This window comes from Cyrtonyx montezumae, unplaced genomic scaffold (assembly GCF_038088225.1).
Source record: "Cyrtonyx montezumae isolate F1298 unplaced genomic scaffold, pur_monq_1.0 scaffold_8, whole genome shotgun sequence".
NCBI classification, from domain to species: Eukaryota; Metazoa; Chordata; class Aves; order Galliformes; family Odontophoridae; genus Cyrtonyx; species Cyrtonyx montezumae.
In genome coordinates this window covers 48,357,268-48,375,240 of record NW_027072089.1, presented here as the reverse complement: position 1 = coordinate 48,375,240, position 17,973 = coordinate 48,357,268, and the positions used below count along the sequence as shown (strand labels likewise).

General features: G+C 38.5%; 1 protein-coding gene across 4 annotated transcripts in view; it reads left to right on the top strand.

The window, feature by feature from the left end:
• Positions 1 to 17,973, top strand: part of PPP4R1 (protein phosphatase 4 regulatory subunit 1) — a 59,908-nt gene that overhangs the window by 18,625 nt on the left and 23,310 nt on the right. For 3 of the 4 annotated variants that reach the window (XM_065753702.1, XM_065753703.1, XM_065753706.1), the window contains 2 exons: positions 242 to 377; positions 8,740 to 8,846. In XM_065753702.1, coding sequence (XP_065609774.1) covers positions 242 to 377; positions 8,740 to 8,846 — 243 coding nt within the window. The remainder of the gene's footprint in view (positions 1 to 241; positions 378 to 8,739; positions 8,847 to 17,973) is intronic. The other variant, XM_065753705.1, reaches the window with a different exon arrangement.

Genomic DNA, 17,973 nt, shown 5'->3' with positions numbered 1-17,973 from the left:
TGGGTATTATGAGAAAAATGACTCGAAGTTCACGTAATCCAATTTGCAGGTAATCACTTTTGTATAGATCTTCTATACAAAATCTGGGGTTTGGGTAAAGCTAGGGAAGTGATTTGGTCTGGTTAGTAAATGTGTTGTCATGGGAGCCTTGTCTAGAGGTCTGTATTTCAGACCAACAACAGACATCATTTTAGTATTAAACTACTGTGATTATAAGGAGTATTTCTGATGTCTCTGATAGTTGGTGTGGATGACTACAGCTCAGAGTCTGATGTCATTATTATACCTTCAGCCCTGGACTTTGTCTCACAAGATGAAATGTTGACGCCTTTGGGAAGACTGGACAAGTACGCTGCAAGTGAGAACATATTTAACAGGTATGCTTTTTTAATGTTCTGACTAGCTAACGATATGCAAAGCTATTCATCTCATTCAAATCTGACTCAATTTGCATGAAATACAAATAATAACTAGTTTTTAAAAACAAAACTTAAGAATTCTGCATTTTCCACTCTTTAGTTTGCTGATGGTCCTTCTACTTACAGAGAGCAAAATAATCATGGTGTCAGAAATGTTTGCTATTTGCTGCAAATACTGTAGTTATATTTCCCCCTTTTCGTTTCTGTTATGCAGCTAAGGTAGTTGTTTCAATTTAGTAGCACAGATGTTGTAGAACACTTCACCGGCCTGCACACGCACACTCTGCCATGGAATCAAGATGTTCAAAATCAACTAAAGAGTACAACTCAATGTAAAGAATTAGAAGATTGTAGAAATGTATACAGTATACTAAGGTTGACATTTTCTGGTGTTTTAACAGAGTTTAGTTTGGACTCCAAGACCATCATTATTAAAGCATGCTTAACTTTTACACTGAGTTTTCTAATGTATGTGGAATATAAGTCTGTGATCAACTGCCCTGTAGACTAATCCCTCTATTTTATTGTTTATGATCCCTGTTTTGTAAGGATTTCACCACATTCTTAAATTCGGTCATGTGGAGTGTACTTAAAATTCCATGCTACATATGTAAACACATCCCCATTTGGAATCTTGGTTTGTTTTCCTTCTGATTTAACTCAGTTTAACAAATATGTTTTCTCTTGTAGCCTGCGTAAACCTGTATGTAAAAATTAGTTCTAAAATGCCTGATTTGAAAATCTTCTGTTTTCCAGAAATATCAAGTTCATGGTATTTTACATTGTCATCCATGAGGGATTTTTTGTTTACCCCAAATTCATAGGGAGGAAGGGAAGAGGAGATACATTTTAGACTTATGGGAGTTTAATTGTGACGGTATATAATAATAAAAGCCAGACGGTGGAGAACAAGCTCAGAAACTCAAGTTACATCTTGAATTTTAAACAGAAATAGTTGTCCTAATGCTTTACTGGGACGTGAGGCATGCTTAAGCTTAAGATTTTAAAATGTTTTTGATGATATTGTGCTGCTCCATGCATCTTCTTCTTGCTTACGTTTTTCTGCAGGGAAAAATGGATGGAGTAAATAAATCTACTCTGTTCTTGTTTTTTGTTTTGTTTTTGCTGGTATAAACATTTTGGTTGATGCTTGATACGGCCTAGGTGCCTTATCTGGTGTAAAAAATATAGAAAATATGATAGTATGATAGTATATATGATAGTAATAAGACCAAGTAGCAGTTAAATGTGAATGATTACAGACAGTTTGTAATGATGTAGCATCAGTCTGAGAAAATATTGGAGACATTTTTGTTAGACAGAGATGGAGTGTTTCATAGCCAAGATTGGAATAAGCAGCTTAAATGTAACTTAATTTATGTCTCATTAAAACTATATAATCACATCCAATTACCTATGCATAGGTTCAGGTTATGTTATATTATGATTGAGTTAATAAAACCATGTTTCTGTGACAGATTTGTATTCAAGCTCCATGTTGTAGATGGCCAAAGTTAATAATTGAGCTGAGGCAAATTTGGATGAGATTTTTTTTTTTCTTCAATTAAATTGATAAATTCCCTTCTAGTGTTTTTAGAAAGGAAAAAGAAATCTCTATGTGCCGTTTTAAGTATCATTATTATTATTTTTTCATTTGGCTTTATTTTCATTTTGTCTGGTTAGTCATCTGCATATGTGTCACATTTGCAGTCTGTGATGATACTGAATGAATAATTGTAATTGTTTTTGCTGATAACTGCAGAAATCTAGTCTCCTTTGAGTGGATTTATGAGCAGTTGTGATTTCTCAGTTGATGTCTGAGGGTCAAAGGTTGCTTTGAAATGGAAATTGCTCTTTTTTGATCCTAAGAAATATTAGTAGATAAAACTTAAATTTGCAAAGAGAAGTTGCCTCTTTATTTAAATATGTATAACTTCTCTGTAGATGAATTGAAAAAAGAGAGTAAGATGGGGAATCCTCTACCAGCTTTCTCAGCAGTGGGTGTGGATGCTGTAGTGATTTTTGGCATGTTGTGATCTACATCCCCACTGTTTATGAGGATTTTCCTAATCTTTATTGTCTAAAACTTGCTTCTGTTTCTCATTAAGAAGGCTCTGGTCACTTTACACTTCTAAAGTGTACAACAATCACCAGTAGATCTGTTTGAGCAGCAAGATGGTTCCTGACCAGAGCCTTTTCTTTTGATCAGCCTAGCTTTAATTTAAGGAATTGCTGTGGCCCTTTCTCTTCAAACCAAAGCAGATCTTGGCTGCAGCCTTTCATCAGTTTTATCAGTCCTGGCTATTGGAGTAGATACTGTTAAGTCATCTTCTTAGCTTGCTGCTTTCTGTTCTGAAGTACTTCTTTGTTTTTCCCTTAGAGCATATTACATAAGAAGTTTCAAAAGAGTTCTGTTGTGCAGTGGTGCTGGAGTCCTAGCAGAGCCTACTTCCTGGCTGGACTCTCAGCTGTGAGAAAGAATGAAGGAGTGGAGGAACAGGATATGTGATAGATTTGAGTAAAAGATTATCTGCAGCATAGATAGAAACTAAATGGAAACAAACTAAAAAGGGAATTCTGTTGGAACAATACTGCTTGTGACTGAACATAGGAGTCTGGAAATGCTCTGTCTCATCTCTGCAGGCATTTTCTTCTGTGACTCATCTAAATCCCAGAATTGGTGATAGTGACTTCAGGATGATTCGGGATGCTTTCAAGTTATCTAACATGGTCTGTAAAAGGCAGCCTTCTTGCTTTCTAGATTCCAGGTGGTAGAGAGATTGATACCAGAGGTTTTTTTGCGCCATATATGGCAGTGAATTATTTTTTATGTGGTTATTTTATTCCTGACTCCAACAAGCATGATGTCAGTCTTGACTTTGTATTTCTGTGATTCTGCAATAAATCTAGAAATTTTAGAATATATGCACTGTTATGGAATGAGGTTTTTCAGGAACTGAGGAGTCAATTTATTTCCAAGGAATTAAGAGCACACGTTAAATGTTGTAGATCAGTATCTCAAAGTCACATTGTAAGCCTTTCCAGTTCTCTTTTGAGAAGCCAAGAGCATCATTTCATAGTGTATTTTAAACTTTAGAATTGGCATGCAGGAAATATCCCCATTGAGACAGAGAAGCTGTGGTGCCCCATCCCTGGAGGTGCTCCAGGGCAGGTTGGATGGGGCCCTGGGCAGCTGAGCTGCTGTGTGGCAGCCCTGCCCACAGCACTGGGTGGGACTGGATGGGTTTTAAGGTCCCTTATAATAAAAGCAATTCTATGATTTAGTTATCTTGCCTTATTTTCATTTAGATCAGATTATAGTGTAGAAGCTGATACAGAACGTGGTTATCTTTATCTGCTTTATCTTTTTTTCTTCCCCACTTCCTGTCTTCTCTGTGCAGCCTAGCCCAGTGTAAACTTTCTCTTTTCTACCTGTTTGGTGAGTACTGACAATAAGGAAATGCCAAACTCATGCAAAAAATGTTCAGGTTAAACTGTAAACGCCATTCATTTTGACAAGGATGTTTCTCAAACAGCTTGTCATTGTAGGATAAATTAGTTTCTTTCATCTCATTCTAGCTTCTCCTTTCCTGTGTACTGATGTTTTGGTCCTTCTGATCCCACTGTATGTCACAGAATGAAACAACACAGCATGAAGCAAACACAGATACGTACATACCAAAGAAAAATTACTCAAGCTTAACTTAGTTTAGAAGTGTGCATTAAAATCCTATATACCTGACAGTCAAGCATCAGAATTTTCTCAGAGCACTAGGAGAGGTCTTAAATATCAGGAGTACTGTTGAAGTAACTATAATGACAAATCCTTGCTTCTTAAGAAATGTGCAAAGATGTTGGTTTTTAAACTGGGAGTTGATTCAGAATAGCTTTAGAGATTGCTTAGGGGAAAATGTGTCTGAAACTAAGTTACTACTTCTGATACTCATGTAAATATGGCAAGTCCTCAAATCCTGATTTATGATTTGTCTGAAAATGGGCTAAGTTAAATATATATATTTTAAAGGTATCCTTACTAGCTAAATGCACCTGTTACCTAGATGAACTCTTGACATTTAAATTCTGTAGTAGAGATGTATTAAAGGGCTAATAACTGTGGTTTGTACACAGTAATTACAACTCTCAGAACTCCCAGTATGGATTCCAAATAAGGTCAGTGTACGAAAGGGAATTGAATGAGCCATGCAAAAGTATTTATAGCTACTCTTGGAATATATCATTGTATATCCCATTTATGTCCTTGTGCATGGTCTCCAAAGAATTTGTATCCTGCATGTGGATATAAAGGCAGGGTGTTTGTAATCTATCCCTGTTTTCATCTTCTGCTAATCATAGTGAAGTGGTTTCTACAAATATTCTAATTGCAAGTCCATCAGTTTTTCTAGTGTTGTGAGAGCTCTCTCCACTTGTGATGTTTAAAAATCTTAAATGAAGTTGAACTTGACCGATTATCTTCCACTTTTGTACATAACAGCTAAAGCACGTGTACTTCTTGCCTTTGGTCTTTGCCCTCTCTTTGGCCATTAACCTATTTAAAGGATAAACAGATACGTTGCTGTCTAGGTGACAGTCATATGATGAAGAAATGAATGGTGAATAAAAAGTTTTGAGAGTTTGCAGCTCTAGCATTACTGATCTGATGCTTCACTTGGCTGGGCAGCTTGTAAGTCCCTGTACCTGGAGTAATCAGGTACTAGAAGTGAGAAGATGCAATTCTATTAATTGTTGCTGGAAAGAAATTTAAGGTGGCACTGAGAATTTGTAAGGGTTCTTGTAAGATGCTAAGGTGCGTTTGGAAGTAATCACTGCCCAAACCCTAGCAGGAGGGAAATGGCATGAAATTATTATTGCTAGTCCTAGGTCGTGTCCTGGAAACCATGTGGTAACGGAATGCTGTTGAGACCTACATTGCTATCACTGATGTTGATGGAGTCATTTGTGTCGTATATTTGAAGGAGTCTGATTCCCTGTTAGATTTCAGTCTATGGGGAGTTGTCATCATCCCTAGAGAAAGCCTCTTTCTCCTTTCCTTGTCACAAAAGGTATCTCCTTGCCTTTGTTGAAGATGAAATGTGTTCACTTAAGGTTATCTTTCAGAGACATCTGTTCCAGTTTCACAAATGCTCACTTGGTACTCACCTGGAAGTTGCCGGGCAGGCTATCACTAGATCTATGCTATGTTACTGTGCGTTGGTAGTTCTTTGCAGTTGTTGGTTGTATGCTTTTTGTAGCTAGACTACCAGTGTTTGCATGAGGAGGAAGTCAGACTTCTAGGGCACTGGGGTCCCTTCCTTACTCTACCTTCCTTACTCTACTCTCTAGCAAACAGCATGTTGAGGCACTTACAGGGCCCCAGTCATAAGTTCATAAGTTCATAAGTTCATAAGGTTGGAAAGGACCTATAAGATCATCTAGTCCAACCATCCTCCTATCACTATCTCTACCCAACTACTAAATTAAGTCCTTAAGCACCTCATCTAAACGCTTCTTGAACAGTCATTCTTCATTAGTTGCCTACATGCTAGCTCTTGGCCTGTGACAAATGTGAAGTAGGTTTACCTCTGTGTCCTGTTGTTTGTACTTTGGTGGTGTATGAATAAATTTGACAGATTGTTGGGGTAGTGGCAGAACTAAATGAAAACCTATGATATTTAAGGGGACATGAGTGGATATCACCTCCCAGAACACTGGACAGATGGAATTGAAGATTATTCTGTTATTACTGGCTGACAACCAAATTGTGTTTTGTAGAAGTGAGCCTAGCTTGCTCTTCTGCCTTTTGTCCTGATGGTTTTCTCCAGAATCTACTAAAACCAAAAGCGAATGCATTGATTGCTTTATAAACCCAAGTGATAAGTACCACCTGGGTGCAGGTGGGGGTTATCTTTTACCTTCAGTCCATGGAAAAAGTTGAATACTCTTTTATGTGGGTTCAATAAGCAAGTTGTATCTGTTTCAAGCTAGGATTTGTGTTTTCATCTCTTCTGACTTGCTTCACAGAGTGGCTATCTCTGCTCAACCATCTGTTCAACTCACAGGAACTCACTTTGGCTTACAGCCACCACAGTTCACAATACTGCTAACAAAGCTTTACGAGGTGATGAGCCTTCACAGATCTCCCAGCATGCTAGGGACCATTCCATAGTCCCCAGGAGCAAGATGTGATACAGCACTGTTTATTGTGGTTCATTACTTGCTATTACTGCTTTTGTATTTGAGTCCTGTCCCTCCTTGTTGGTACAGGTAGAATATTGTCTAAGTGCAAATGCCAAGTTAAAGGTACAGGATCTGTTTTTGCACCAGACAGATTGGATGTTGTCTTACATAGATGGAAAATATGCAAGGAAGCTATATCTGGAATAGAAGAGGTGTTTTGGGTGATAGTTGAGCACAATTTATAGCTCTTCTGGATCACTAGGGTAAAAGGTTATTGAAAGTGCACTTGATGGGAGGCATGTTATTCTAAAGCTCAGTTCTGTGTCCATGCCCAGCCTGGAGCAACATCTGAGGCGCATGGTTTTGTTTAGTTGTGCAGGAGATTGGTTATCACCATTTCTTACTTAGGGCAATATGTCCACTCTCCAGTCACTGTTGTGTCTGTATCAGTAAGCACAACATTTCAACACATTGGATCACTTGTCATGTCTCTTGCTATCCAAGGTTGCATTTAATTTGTGGGAGAGAGATGCATCCAGGCAGGCTGATGGATGAAATCTACTTCATATGTTCCTCTTCTCTTTTCAGAACTGTCCAGCCCTTTAAAAGACCAAGTCAACTCTGCTTCTAGGTTAGTGTGTCACGTAGTCTGTTTCCCCCTCTTAGGATTTTGATAGCTCAACTTCCAACTGAAAATAACGATCTCTGCCTAGAGATATGGCACTTGTACCAAGTTGAAAATTGAAAAGAGTAAGAACAAGGAAATTTCATTAGAGTATTTTTGCAGTCGGTTTTATTTTTTTCTGTAGATTTTGTTCACCTGCTGATAAAACAGTTTTAATTTAAAGTAATTTTGCAAGTGACCGATGTTAAACATTTAAATTTGAGAAAACACAAATGGTTATTTAACTTTAGGAATTCATGAAAGCCTCCTGCTTTTCTTCAATTGCACAGAACTGTAAAGCTCTCAGGCTTCCCCTGTACACTAGGAATGTAACCATCTGCTTGTGGCAACTGCTCACATTCACCATTTGTTGTGATCAAATTTATGCTTCTCTCGTTTACAGTGCTGCTGTTTTTCAGCAGTGCTTATATCTAGGCTAGATCCTGACAAGTATTTCTGTTGGTCTGTTCTGGAACTATCTGGCACTTGACTCTTGCTGCTCAGAGGCAATACAAGAGCTAGCAATGTGCTGGACAGTGTTTCTTGGCCCATTTCATTGTTGGGATAATCCAGCTAGCTCTGATGTTCAACCCACGTGGCCCCAAAGGGTGAAAAACAGCTAGAGGCAGCTATACACCATTGCAGGCTGTTTTTGAGGAAAAAGAAGCTACTTGCTGAGGTGTGGGCTGTATTGTTTAAGACTTAAGGCTGTCTAGGTAACTGAAGGGTATGGCTGTGTAATGTAGGCTGCAACAAACCTCTCACAGAATGAACACTCGCATATGGCTACACCTTGTCACTTAGGAGATAACCCTCAGAGAAATTTCTCATGAATTGGAAGTTGTAACTGAAGTGATGATTCGGATTGTTTTTGTGTTTTCTTTCTCTTAGTGTTCCATTTGTGACTTCTCTCAATGTTTGTCCCACGTGCATGTGTCCCAGGCATTTGCTTGTGTTTTATCATCACAGAATATACCCACTGTTCTACACTGAATTTGAATTAAGTTTACCCTTTAAAGGTCAACACTGGTTGAAAATCTTCAGCTTAAGTGTTCATGCTTTGTTTAGGAAGATAAATTCATAATTGTGCTTAAAACTCTTCTAAGAATATCGTATTGTCTTGCTTTTTATGAAGCAAGTGAAGGAATTCAGAGATGAGGATGGAAGGCTGATGCTGACTAAGATCTGGTTTGCTTATTTGTCAGTTGTTTACCATTTTTAAAATTTGTAACTTGTTTCTTCTATCCTTGTAAGCTAAGGGGATATATATATATATTTATATTTATATTAATACTGCGTTTGAAGTTAACAGTTCTTAAAGGTTATGCAGAATATCAGAATAAAGAATTCCTAAAGCAGTGCTAACTGAATTTACTGAATCTTTGTAAAATGTTACTGTTTGGTTTAAGAGATCTGTATGATTTGGCTATGTTTCTGGATACAAATAATGCTATTTTTTTTAAAATCTTTCCTGTAAACTAGGCAAATGGTGGCGCGGAGTTTGCTGGACACTTTGAAGGAAGTCAGTGATGATGAGAGAGATTGTATTGCTGTGTTGGAGAGAATCAGCAGATTAGCTGATGATTCAGGTAGGTAGCATTAAATATTTTTACTGGGTTGATGAAGGAATATAGAATTGCTGAAGTTGGACCAATGTCTTCTCTCTCTTCTTTAATGTTCAGATTAGGTTTCTGCAGAATGCAATAAAATGCTGTAAAGTTCCATTTTTCTGAATCATCCCCCCAGAGACAACTTTTATCCTTGCTCTTCTCTTCAACAGAACTGAACTTCTTCAATGTGTGGAACTACCACTTTCAATTGGTATATTTCAAAATAATTTTTATGTACTTTCACTACTCAGCAAATCTACACGTTAATTTTAGATTTGTAGATAAAGATGAATTTATTGCTTTGAAAAGGATCTTGCAAAGCATCTGTGCAAAACTCCAATTAGTTCTGACAATATTTGAATGCTGAAGTTTTTCCTTTGGTCCCTTTTGGGAAATGAATAGTGAAGACTAGAGAGGCAGCAGGAGCAGGGAGGTGAGTGCCCCTGTACTCAGCACTGGGCCCCTCGCTGCAAGAAAGGCATTGAGGCCCTGGAGCTTGTCCAGAGAAGGGCAGTGAAGCTGTGAGGGGTCTGGAGCACAGGTCTGATGGGAAGTGGCCGGGGGAACTGGGATTGTTCAGTCTGGAGACTGGAGGCTCAGGGGAGACCTTATGGCTCTCTACAACGATCTGGTGAGGTGGGGGTCAGCCTCTTCTCACGTGTAACTAGCAATAGGATGAGAGGGAATGGCCCCAAGTTGTGACAGGGGAGGTTCGGGTTGGATATTTGGAAGAACAGCTTCTCTAAAAAAAAAGTGGTAAGGCGTTGGAACAGACTGCCCAGTGAGGTGATGGAGTCACGGTTCTGGGAGGTGTTAAAATGTGCAGGTGTTGTATTAAAGGATGTGGATTAGTGGGCAACATTGGTGGTAGGTCACCAGTTGGACTAGATGATCTTAGTGGTCTTTTCCAGCCTTAAGGATTCTATGATTCTATGAATTGGTAGGGAAGATGTAGGTATAAATAATGAATAGAAAGGCTCAATGGTTAGAGAGGTGTGTTTGCTGATGTGGTTGGGCTGGGTGTTTGGAATAAGAGGTGAAAGTAGGAGAATAATGAAAAACAAATTTGGAAGAAAGGAAGAATGCTTTAAAGAGCGAAACTGAGGGGAAAGATGATGTGGACAAGAGCTGAAACAGAGCTGAAGATTCTCTAGAAAAAGTTAAAAGACTTAAGTTTAACTTAACATGGCACTGATACAGTTAAAGCACCAGAAGAAAGAAGAAAGGCTTTAACAGCAAAATATCAGAGAAGGTCTGAAGTCTGTTCATTTATTGCTATGTGAATGATATAGAAGGTTAAAAAAAAAGCCTTCATATTTAATCTTGTATGAAGAGAAAAAATGTTTCTTCTGTTTAAGATCTGTTAGTTCTCCCTTTCAGAGCTGCAAAATTTAATGCTTCAAGGGTAAAAGAAAGTATATCTTGCAAGATCCTACCCTGTTAATTTAAACGGCACATTTTTGTTTTTTGAGCTAATGTCCTTGTTCAGCCTGGAATGTAAGCATTGTATTGGCTACTTCTGCAAGGATTCTTAAAGAGGAAAAATAAGTTGCTGTTTGTTTGAAATTAAGTGTCTTCAGTAATGAATAATGGCATGCAACTGTCTCTAGAGCACTTCCCTAGCTAAGCTCTGCTTCTGAAATCTGTGCATATACAGTACTTGTTTGTGTTGTGGTCGTAAGAGCACTGAGCTTCACGAACTTGCTGAAGTTTCATTTTGAGTTTGGTAAATAGGACAGATCTGTGTAGGGGAAAATGACCTTGTGCAGTGATTTTGTAGCCTTAGACTTTTCATTGGTGACCAACTAAGTGTGTCAAACTGAAGTTTATTTAGGCAGCGATGGAATTAAAGCCAAGAGCTAACTCAAATCAATTTGTTTCCTCTAACAGGGGTGGAGTACGTTTTTAGTCAGGGTTGATATTTTCTCAGCATCAGTAAAAGCAGCGTTTCAGGCTTTTCCTGCATTGTAGAGATTGTTTCAGATCTGCCAAACTAGTAGCACTGGATTCTGCAGCTGCTCCACAAATTAAATTTCTGCAGACCGAACTGTGAGTTTCGTGCCTCGAGCAGTTGCTGTACTGGACTCAGTCTGTTTCTGTAAGACAGGTAATTAGAATATATCCTTATGTCTTAACCCATACCAGAATTCGTTTAGGGATCTCAATCTGTTTTGTAATTGTTGGAAAGTACAACTAAGCTGAATATATCTTCTCATTTCTAAGAAAAATGGTTGCTCGTTAGTCTGATGCTTGTTTTCTAACTTGTTGGGGCTATTTTCTGTCAAGTCACAGAAAGTGAGATACTTTTAAAATTTATTTTAACAGTAGAGGATATATTGAGATTTGAATTGAAGAATACACCGGGGATATACGGTGTCCGTATTGTCTATGTGCTGCTGGTGCTGTCTAAAATAGTGGTACTGCAGTGAATTCGAAACAGCAACCATCTAAAGATGCCTAGGCAGTTCTTTGGCCTGTTAATGTATATTATATATAATGCTATGTATATGTATACTTAACATATAGTTTCTTCACAGTTCAGGTGGCACAGCTGCACAGAGAGGTGGTGGAGTCTCCTTCTCTGGAGACGTTCCAGACCCGCCTGGACGCCTACCTGTGCAACCTGGGCTAGGGAGCTGCTTTGGCAGGGGTTGGACTCCGTGATCTCTGGAGATCCCTTCCAACCCCTACAGTTCTGTGATTCTGTGATATAATTAATGTAACTTCTGAAGTCCTGTATCCAGGATGATGTTTTTCAGACGTGGTCTCTACCTGAAATCAGTGTGTTAAGTTCTGTTGTTTTTGTTTAATGAATTGGGACTGCAGTAAGTCAGACATTTCATTTTGTGTTTGGAAACATTCTTGCTTGCAAACAATAATTACTTTTATTCTTGTACTATGATGACACTCGAATCTGAGTGGCGTCCTTGTTGTGCTAAATGTTGCATTGGTGTGAAATAAAAATCAATCTTCACTGGAAAGAGAACAGGATGGAAATAAATGATTTCAAGAGAGAGGCACAAAACGGGACTGTATGGGTCAGTGTGATTGATACTGATCTTGACATACCAGTGGGCTAGCCATGACCCAGATTTTTGCCACACAGGATTTTGCTCCAAATTTCATTTGTTTAGAAGTCGTATTTAATTTGGTGTTTGTCTCCATTGCTGTAGACAGGTATTCCTGCTCAGCCTCTGTGATTTTGCTGTTGTTTTTTTTAATTTTATTTTAAGTCCTTATGAACTCTAGAATTCTCTAATCTGTGGTAACGAGGTCCCTAGGGTAGTTAGCAACTGTGTTAACAGTGCGATACCTTGTATTGCTTTTGAATCTACTATTTAACCACTTTGGAGTTTCTGTCATTCTTTAGGAATGCTACACATGCCACATAAATGTTTTCCTGGTGGCTTTGAACCTATAGAGGTTTGGTGCTTGACAAATGTTAATTTATCCCCCAGTAACCCTTATTAGTGTTAAAATGCTTTTGTCTGTGTTAAAACAGCTAGATCATCATTCTCAAGTGTGGTCTGGTCGCAGGCTTGCATGAGCTTGAACAAGGCTCTTAAGTCTTCCTCCATCACTTGTATGAATTTGTATTTGAACTTTTTTTCCACACCAGCTGACATTGCCAGTGGCTTATATGAGATAGGGCCTCATTGTGTGCACAAGTACCAATAATGTCCTTTGGAAGTTTAGCCTCAGCTGTAATTGGAGCATTATTGGTATTGTGCTTAGTGTTCTTGCAAAAGAAAAGCACTAGAAATTCAGAAGGAGAGTATGTGTCTACACTTTTTAAAATGTATGTGGCTTTTTAGTGTACTGTAAAATAGATAGGTTTAGGTATCATTCTGAAGAAATGATGTGGAAGAGTGGGACTTCCTGGAGGAGCCACATATATTTACTTGAATATGACCAACTGGATTTTCTTTTCCTGGGTGGGAAGTAGTCTTATTTATGTATTCATTTATTCTTACTTTATTTTATTATTTATTTTATTATTCTTTTATTTTTATTTTAGAGTCAGTGGTGAATGCAGTTTCAAAGCAAACTGGTTTTTAGAAATAGTTATTAGACTAATTGGTCATTAAGTTCCAAAGCTGTGTCATCAGCCTCCGTGAGATGGCCTTGCAACCTTAACTACTTAATTGCATGTTTAATCTGTATGATAGCACCATTCCCATCAAATTGTAGTTATTAGACTGAGAGGTGCCAGCAGGGCCTGTATTGAGGCATGTATTTCTGCCTTCCGTTTAACAAAATCTTCATGTTTAAGAAATGTTTCTAGGAGTGTTAATATTTCTTTTTCCTAGCTATCAGTAGCTCCAACTCTCTTCCTGTCCATTCCCCAGGTTTCAGTGTTTCAGTGGACTTTCATACCTATTCCCCCACTTTCTGCTGCACAGAGGCTTTTTTCCCTGCTTGTGCAATCCTTTTTCTGTCTCTCCATGCTTCTGTTAATGGCTAATGGTTACTTTCCCTCCTCTCATTAGTTGCTCTGCACTTCACTCCTGACCTGCTGATCAGTAACAAAGTCTTATTTCTGGTTCATAAAAAAAAGAACCTGACTGGGAGAGCAGCACGTGAATCAGACACATCAGTCTTTCTGATGAATCCCTAAGCTAAAAGAATGGGTTCTGATTATGCAATATATTTTCACTTGTCTAGATTTTCTTTGGCCTTCAAAAAAGAGGAGGAAGTTGGAGGCACAGATGAAACAGGAAATGTGAGCCATCAAAAGGGAAAATATAGTTTCACACCAGCATATTTTGTAAGGAAGGGAATAAAGTTTGAATTGATAACAGATTGTTTAAATTCAACTTTGACTATGCGGATGACTCTTCGAGAGTAGACAAGTATAGAAATGCATAGCTTTGGTATTGCTTTGGACCTTACACTCAGGCTGAATAGGTAAGTGGGCTTTTTTCAGGATAGGCAGGAAGGTGTTTTTCAAATACTGTTTTTGAGATATACTTAAACATTCATCAGAATTGTAAGTTAAAGCAGCATTGACATCACCAGTAGTTGTTCCTCACGTGTGTTTTTAACCACACAAAAACCCCAGAGCCCTTCACAGATACACAGGAGATCAATTGCTGCTTGTATTCCAGCATGGTCAGTTTGGGATAATGAAAGTTTTGCAGAATGTTTTACAAACACTGTATGTGTTGCAGAATAAGCTATTGTGAAATCTTGCTGTGAGTTGATTCTGGAATAATGACTTCATTTACAAATAACCGTTCTGAAGCAATTAGCTGGTATTATAATATGAAGGTCTGCAGTAATCCTTTCTTAATTTCTGGTATCCAGATAACTGTGGTGCTTCACTCCCTCATAACTAAAGAATGCGGAGGGAACTTAAGCCTTGGTAGTAATTGATGGAAATAGTATACATTTCTGTAGGAAAGGTGAGTGTATGTGCAGAAGTAGTTAGATGAACATGTTGGCACGTTGCTTACATGAGAGATGGTGTGAAATTTCAGGGCAAACTGAAGCATCTTGTACGGGTGTGGAAGGAATGGTTAGGTACTTCTGTGATTCAGGAATCTGTTTGGAACATTAAATGGTGATCGGTGGATTAACTAAAACTGGAGGTTACTGGGCACAGATTAAAATCTGCTTAAGTTCTTGATGTTGGAAGGAATATGTTGCTGGTTTCATATATTGCTGTGATCTGGAAATTGAAGGAGGTAAGACTCATTTTATTATGGTGACGTTTTTTTGAAGCTATTTGACAAACAGAAGAAATGTAAGTACTTCTGACATTCTTTTAGTGTAGATTTATTTTTTAAAGAATGAAATAAAGTGCTAATGATTGAGAAAACCAATAATGAGTTTGCTTTTGAAATCTAATATTAATGTTTCTTGCAAAATTTTATTTTATTATTATTTTTTCCTTTACAAGTTGTGCTTTTTCTAGAAGCCTGCTGCTTCAAAGCATAGACTTGTGCCTTCAGGAGGTAGCATTACTTTGCCAAGCAGAAAAAGTACTGTTCCAAGCAAATGGTATGACTTTGCAGAGTGCTTAAAATAGAAACTTTTAATCTGGACACAAAGTGGAATGCTCCATCTAGACCTTGTTTGTATTTTGTGAATACACTGGTCCACGCTGTGCTGAGCTTAGGCTTTAAGAAGCTGCACTGTAATAATTTTAGCTGATGCTTACATCCACAGTCTGTTTGCTGTGCTGATGATCAAGCCATAAATTTGCTCTTTAACTACAGAAAGTATAAGATGGCAGGCACTGTTGCATGTAGAAGACTGCTGGAGTCTTTGTTCGAGCTGAAGACGAAGAAGTGAATTAAGGGAATGAAATAATGCTTTCTGTTTACTGGGGATCTTTGGCATTGCATTGTGTTTCCTTGAGACCGAACTACAAAACTTGTGCTACTGTAACCTCATCAGGCTGCAAGATTAGACTCTGATCAGTACAAATTGAAACAGATGCTTCAACATTTGGAAGACTTAAGCTCTAAATTAGGAAGGCTAAGGTTCAGATTTTGCACAGCAGCACTAATGCCCTGGAACAGCACAACAAGCTTTTTTTGATAATGAATTGTGTTCAGAGACGCACACAGTAGTGGTTTGTTTATTGGTTTTAATTGAACTTACTAAGACTGTGGAGTCATGTGCATAGATGTTAGGAAATGTAAGAACTAAGGTGCCTTTTTGGTTCTCATTAATGAATTATTCAAATCTTTAATTGCATCATCCCATCTGTCTGTGTTGCCCTCAAAGCCAGAGCTTGCTTAGTAGCTCAGAAAGAAGAGGGCTCACTTGATGTGAGCAGCTCTTCACTACTGTCACACTGCATGGACACTCTCTTAAGTGACACCTAGTAGATGAATCCTGTTCTGAAGGGAAAAAAAAAAGGCACTCATTGCCTTACTGCTTCATAAAGAAGTTTATGAATTTATTTTCACAGAAAACAATTTGGAGAGTGGAAGTGCTACCATTACTTTATCAGGGGTAGGGCAAACTATAGAGGTATCGAGATCAAAACAGTCTGCCCACTTTTCGTACTTAGTGTCTAAAGCATTGTAAGCTTAAAGTAGAGCTCTTGGGTTTGATTACAGTTTTGCCCTTTCTTCAGCAGTGAAGCCAGAACTAAGACTCCCATCGAATGAGTAGCGTGCGATTATTCTGTGAAGATTTTGGCATTTCATACAGTTTCTCACAGGACAAATCAAGTTCCTCAGTAGTATTTTGCTTCTTTCACTCTATTTTGTTAGTACTATCGCTCTCTTTTACCATTTGCTTGCTTCCATCCTCAGAAAGTTCTCCTACTGTACAGAAATGTGTGATTGCACAGGGAAACCAATCTAAGTGCCAGTTCTTACTGTTTAATCAAGTTGCTGTGGTGGGGCAAGAGCTGTGTCAGCCAGATCTGTTTTTTGATAGGGCTTGTTGCCTGGCTGCAGAAGCAGTTGCATTGGCGTAATGGAAAGGCCAGCTGCAAGTTTAGGACTTGGAAGGGTGGGAAGTGCCTGAAGCAAATTCATTTGCAGCTCAAAAAGCACTGCTGCTAAACATGAAGCCTCAGCTGAATTTCTTTTTCTCTGTCCTGCTCCTCTTCACAACTTCCCCTGCTACCTCCCACACCTCCAGTAAGCATCAGTCATCTTTTCTTTGCTGCAGGGAATGAGGCAAGAGAGCCAAGAGGTGGGAAAGAGATCTAGAGACAAGTGTCTTGACACAAGCCTCTTGGACCTTAATCATGTCCTGGACACGTTTTGAAGTAGCAACCTTGCAGGAAAGGTGGGAGAACGTTCCTCAAACCCTGGCATTGGGCCCTGATCTGATTTCTTGTCCAGCAAGTTCTAGTTTCTAGTTCCTTTAGTTGCCAGCCTTGCCTCATCATTATTCACCTCTCAACTCTCCTTTCCCAGCCTGCTGGTTGTTCACTGTGCTCTCTGTAGTTGTGCTTCAGTGCCTTTTCCAGCCCTTGTCCTTTCTGCCTCAGAATTGGAGGTTTTATTCTGTTCCTTTGTCAGGGTGCTAGGCAGTGAGTTATGGAGACTGCAAGACAGGCAGGCTTCATCTGAGGTTGGTTTATCTTCAGCTGTTTCAGAAGGGCTCTCAGGCCCCAGGGGATGTGTGCAGTCTGCCTGCAGCAATGGCAGCTTGATCTCAAAATGTGCTCAGACAGAAAGGACTCTTCAGTTTCTAGCTCCTGTACTCTTGGGTACTGGGAAGATGCATACAGAGAGTATGGCTCAAAGCTTGGCCGCATTGGGCAGATTTCACAAATGAGCAAAACAGTTTCTGGTGTAAAAGGACTCCTTTCACAATTCTCTGTGCCAGAAGTGAAGAGTTTAGGCTTTATCAGATAAGAGGACCAGAATTTTGTAAGTGAAAGATGAGTTACTGGGAGGCAGAGCATTAGACTACTTCAAACTAGACTTAAAATAGAGAAAATAAATTGAAGCTTGAACTTTTTATTCTCTAAGCTTTTTTTGGAAGGAAAAAAAAGTTGTTCTTAAGAAATCTAGTTTTTCCTTTCTTTGTATTAATATGATAAATAGAACTTCCCTTTCAAGATTAATTATCTCCTTAGAAGTCTGTGCTATTTACAGGTGCTTATTTTGGTCAACTATTGAGTTGAATGTTTATCAAACTAGAATTTCATTGTGATTGAATGAATTTTACTGAAACTTGCACATATTTGAGTCATCATCTTCGAGATCCGTCTTCTTCAGTACAAACTTGCAGTTGTATGCATAGATATAGCACTTGAGGAATTCACCCTGCACGTATCTCAAACATCTGAGGTTTAGATGAGAAGGCTTGTCGTGCATGCCCTTACTACTGCTTTATGAGTCCTTACTACTGCTTTATGAGCCCTTACTACTGCTTTATGAGGAAACAAAGCAAACTAGGAGACCTTGTTTGGTTTTTGTTTAATTATTTTGAATACTGAACCAGTATTGATTTATCTGGTATATCATTCAGAATTCTGAACTTTGTCAGCAGGCCATAAACCTTACAGAGGGTTTTGTTGTATGCTTGTTTTTTTTTTTTCTCCTGTAGGAAAATTAATTTCAGTCTAATCAAATGCCTGTTTGCTCCAATTCTTTGACTATACTTTGTGTACTGTGATTCTGTTCTT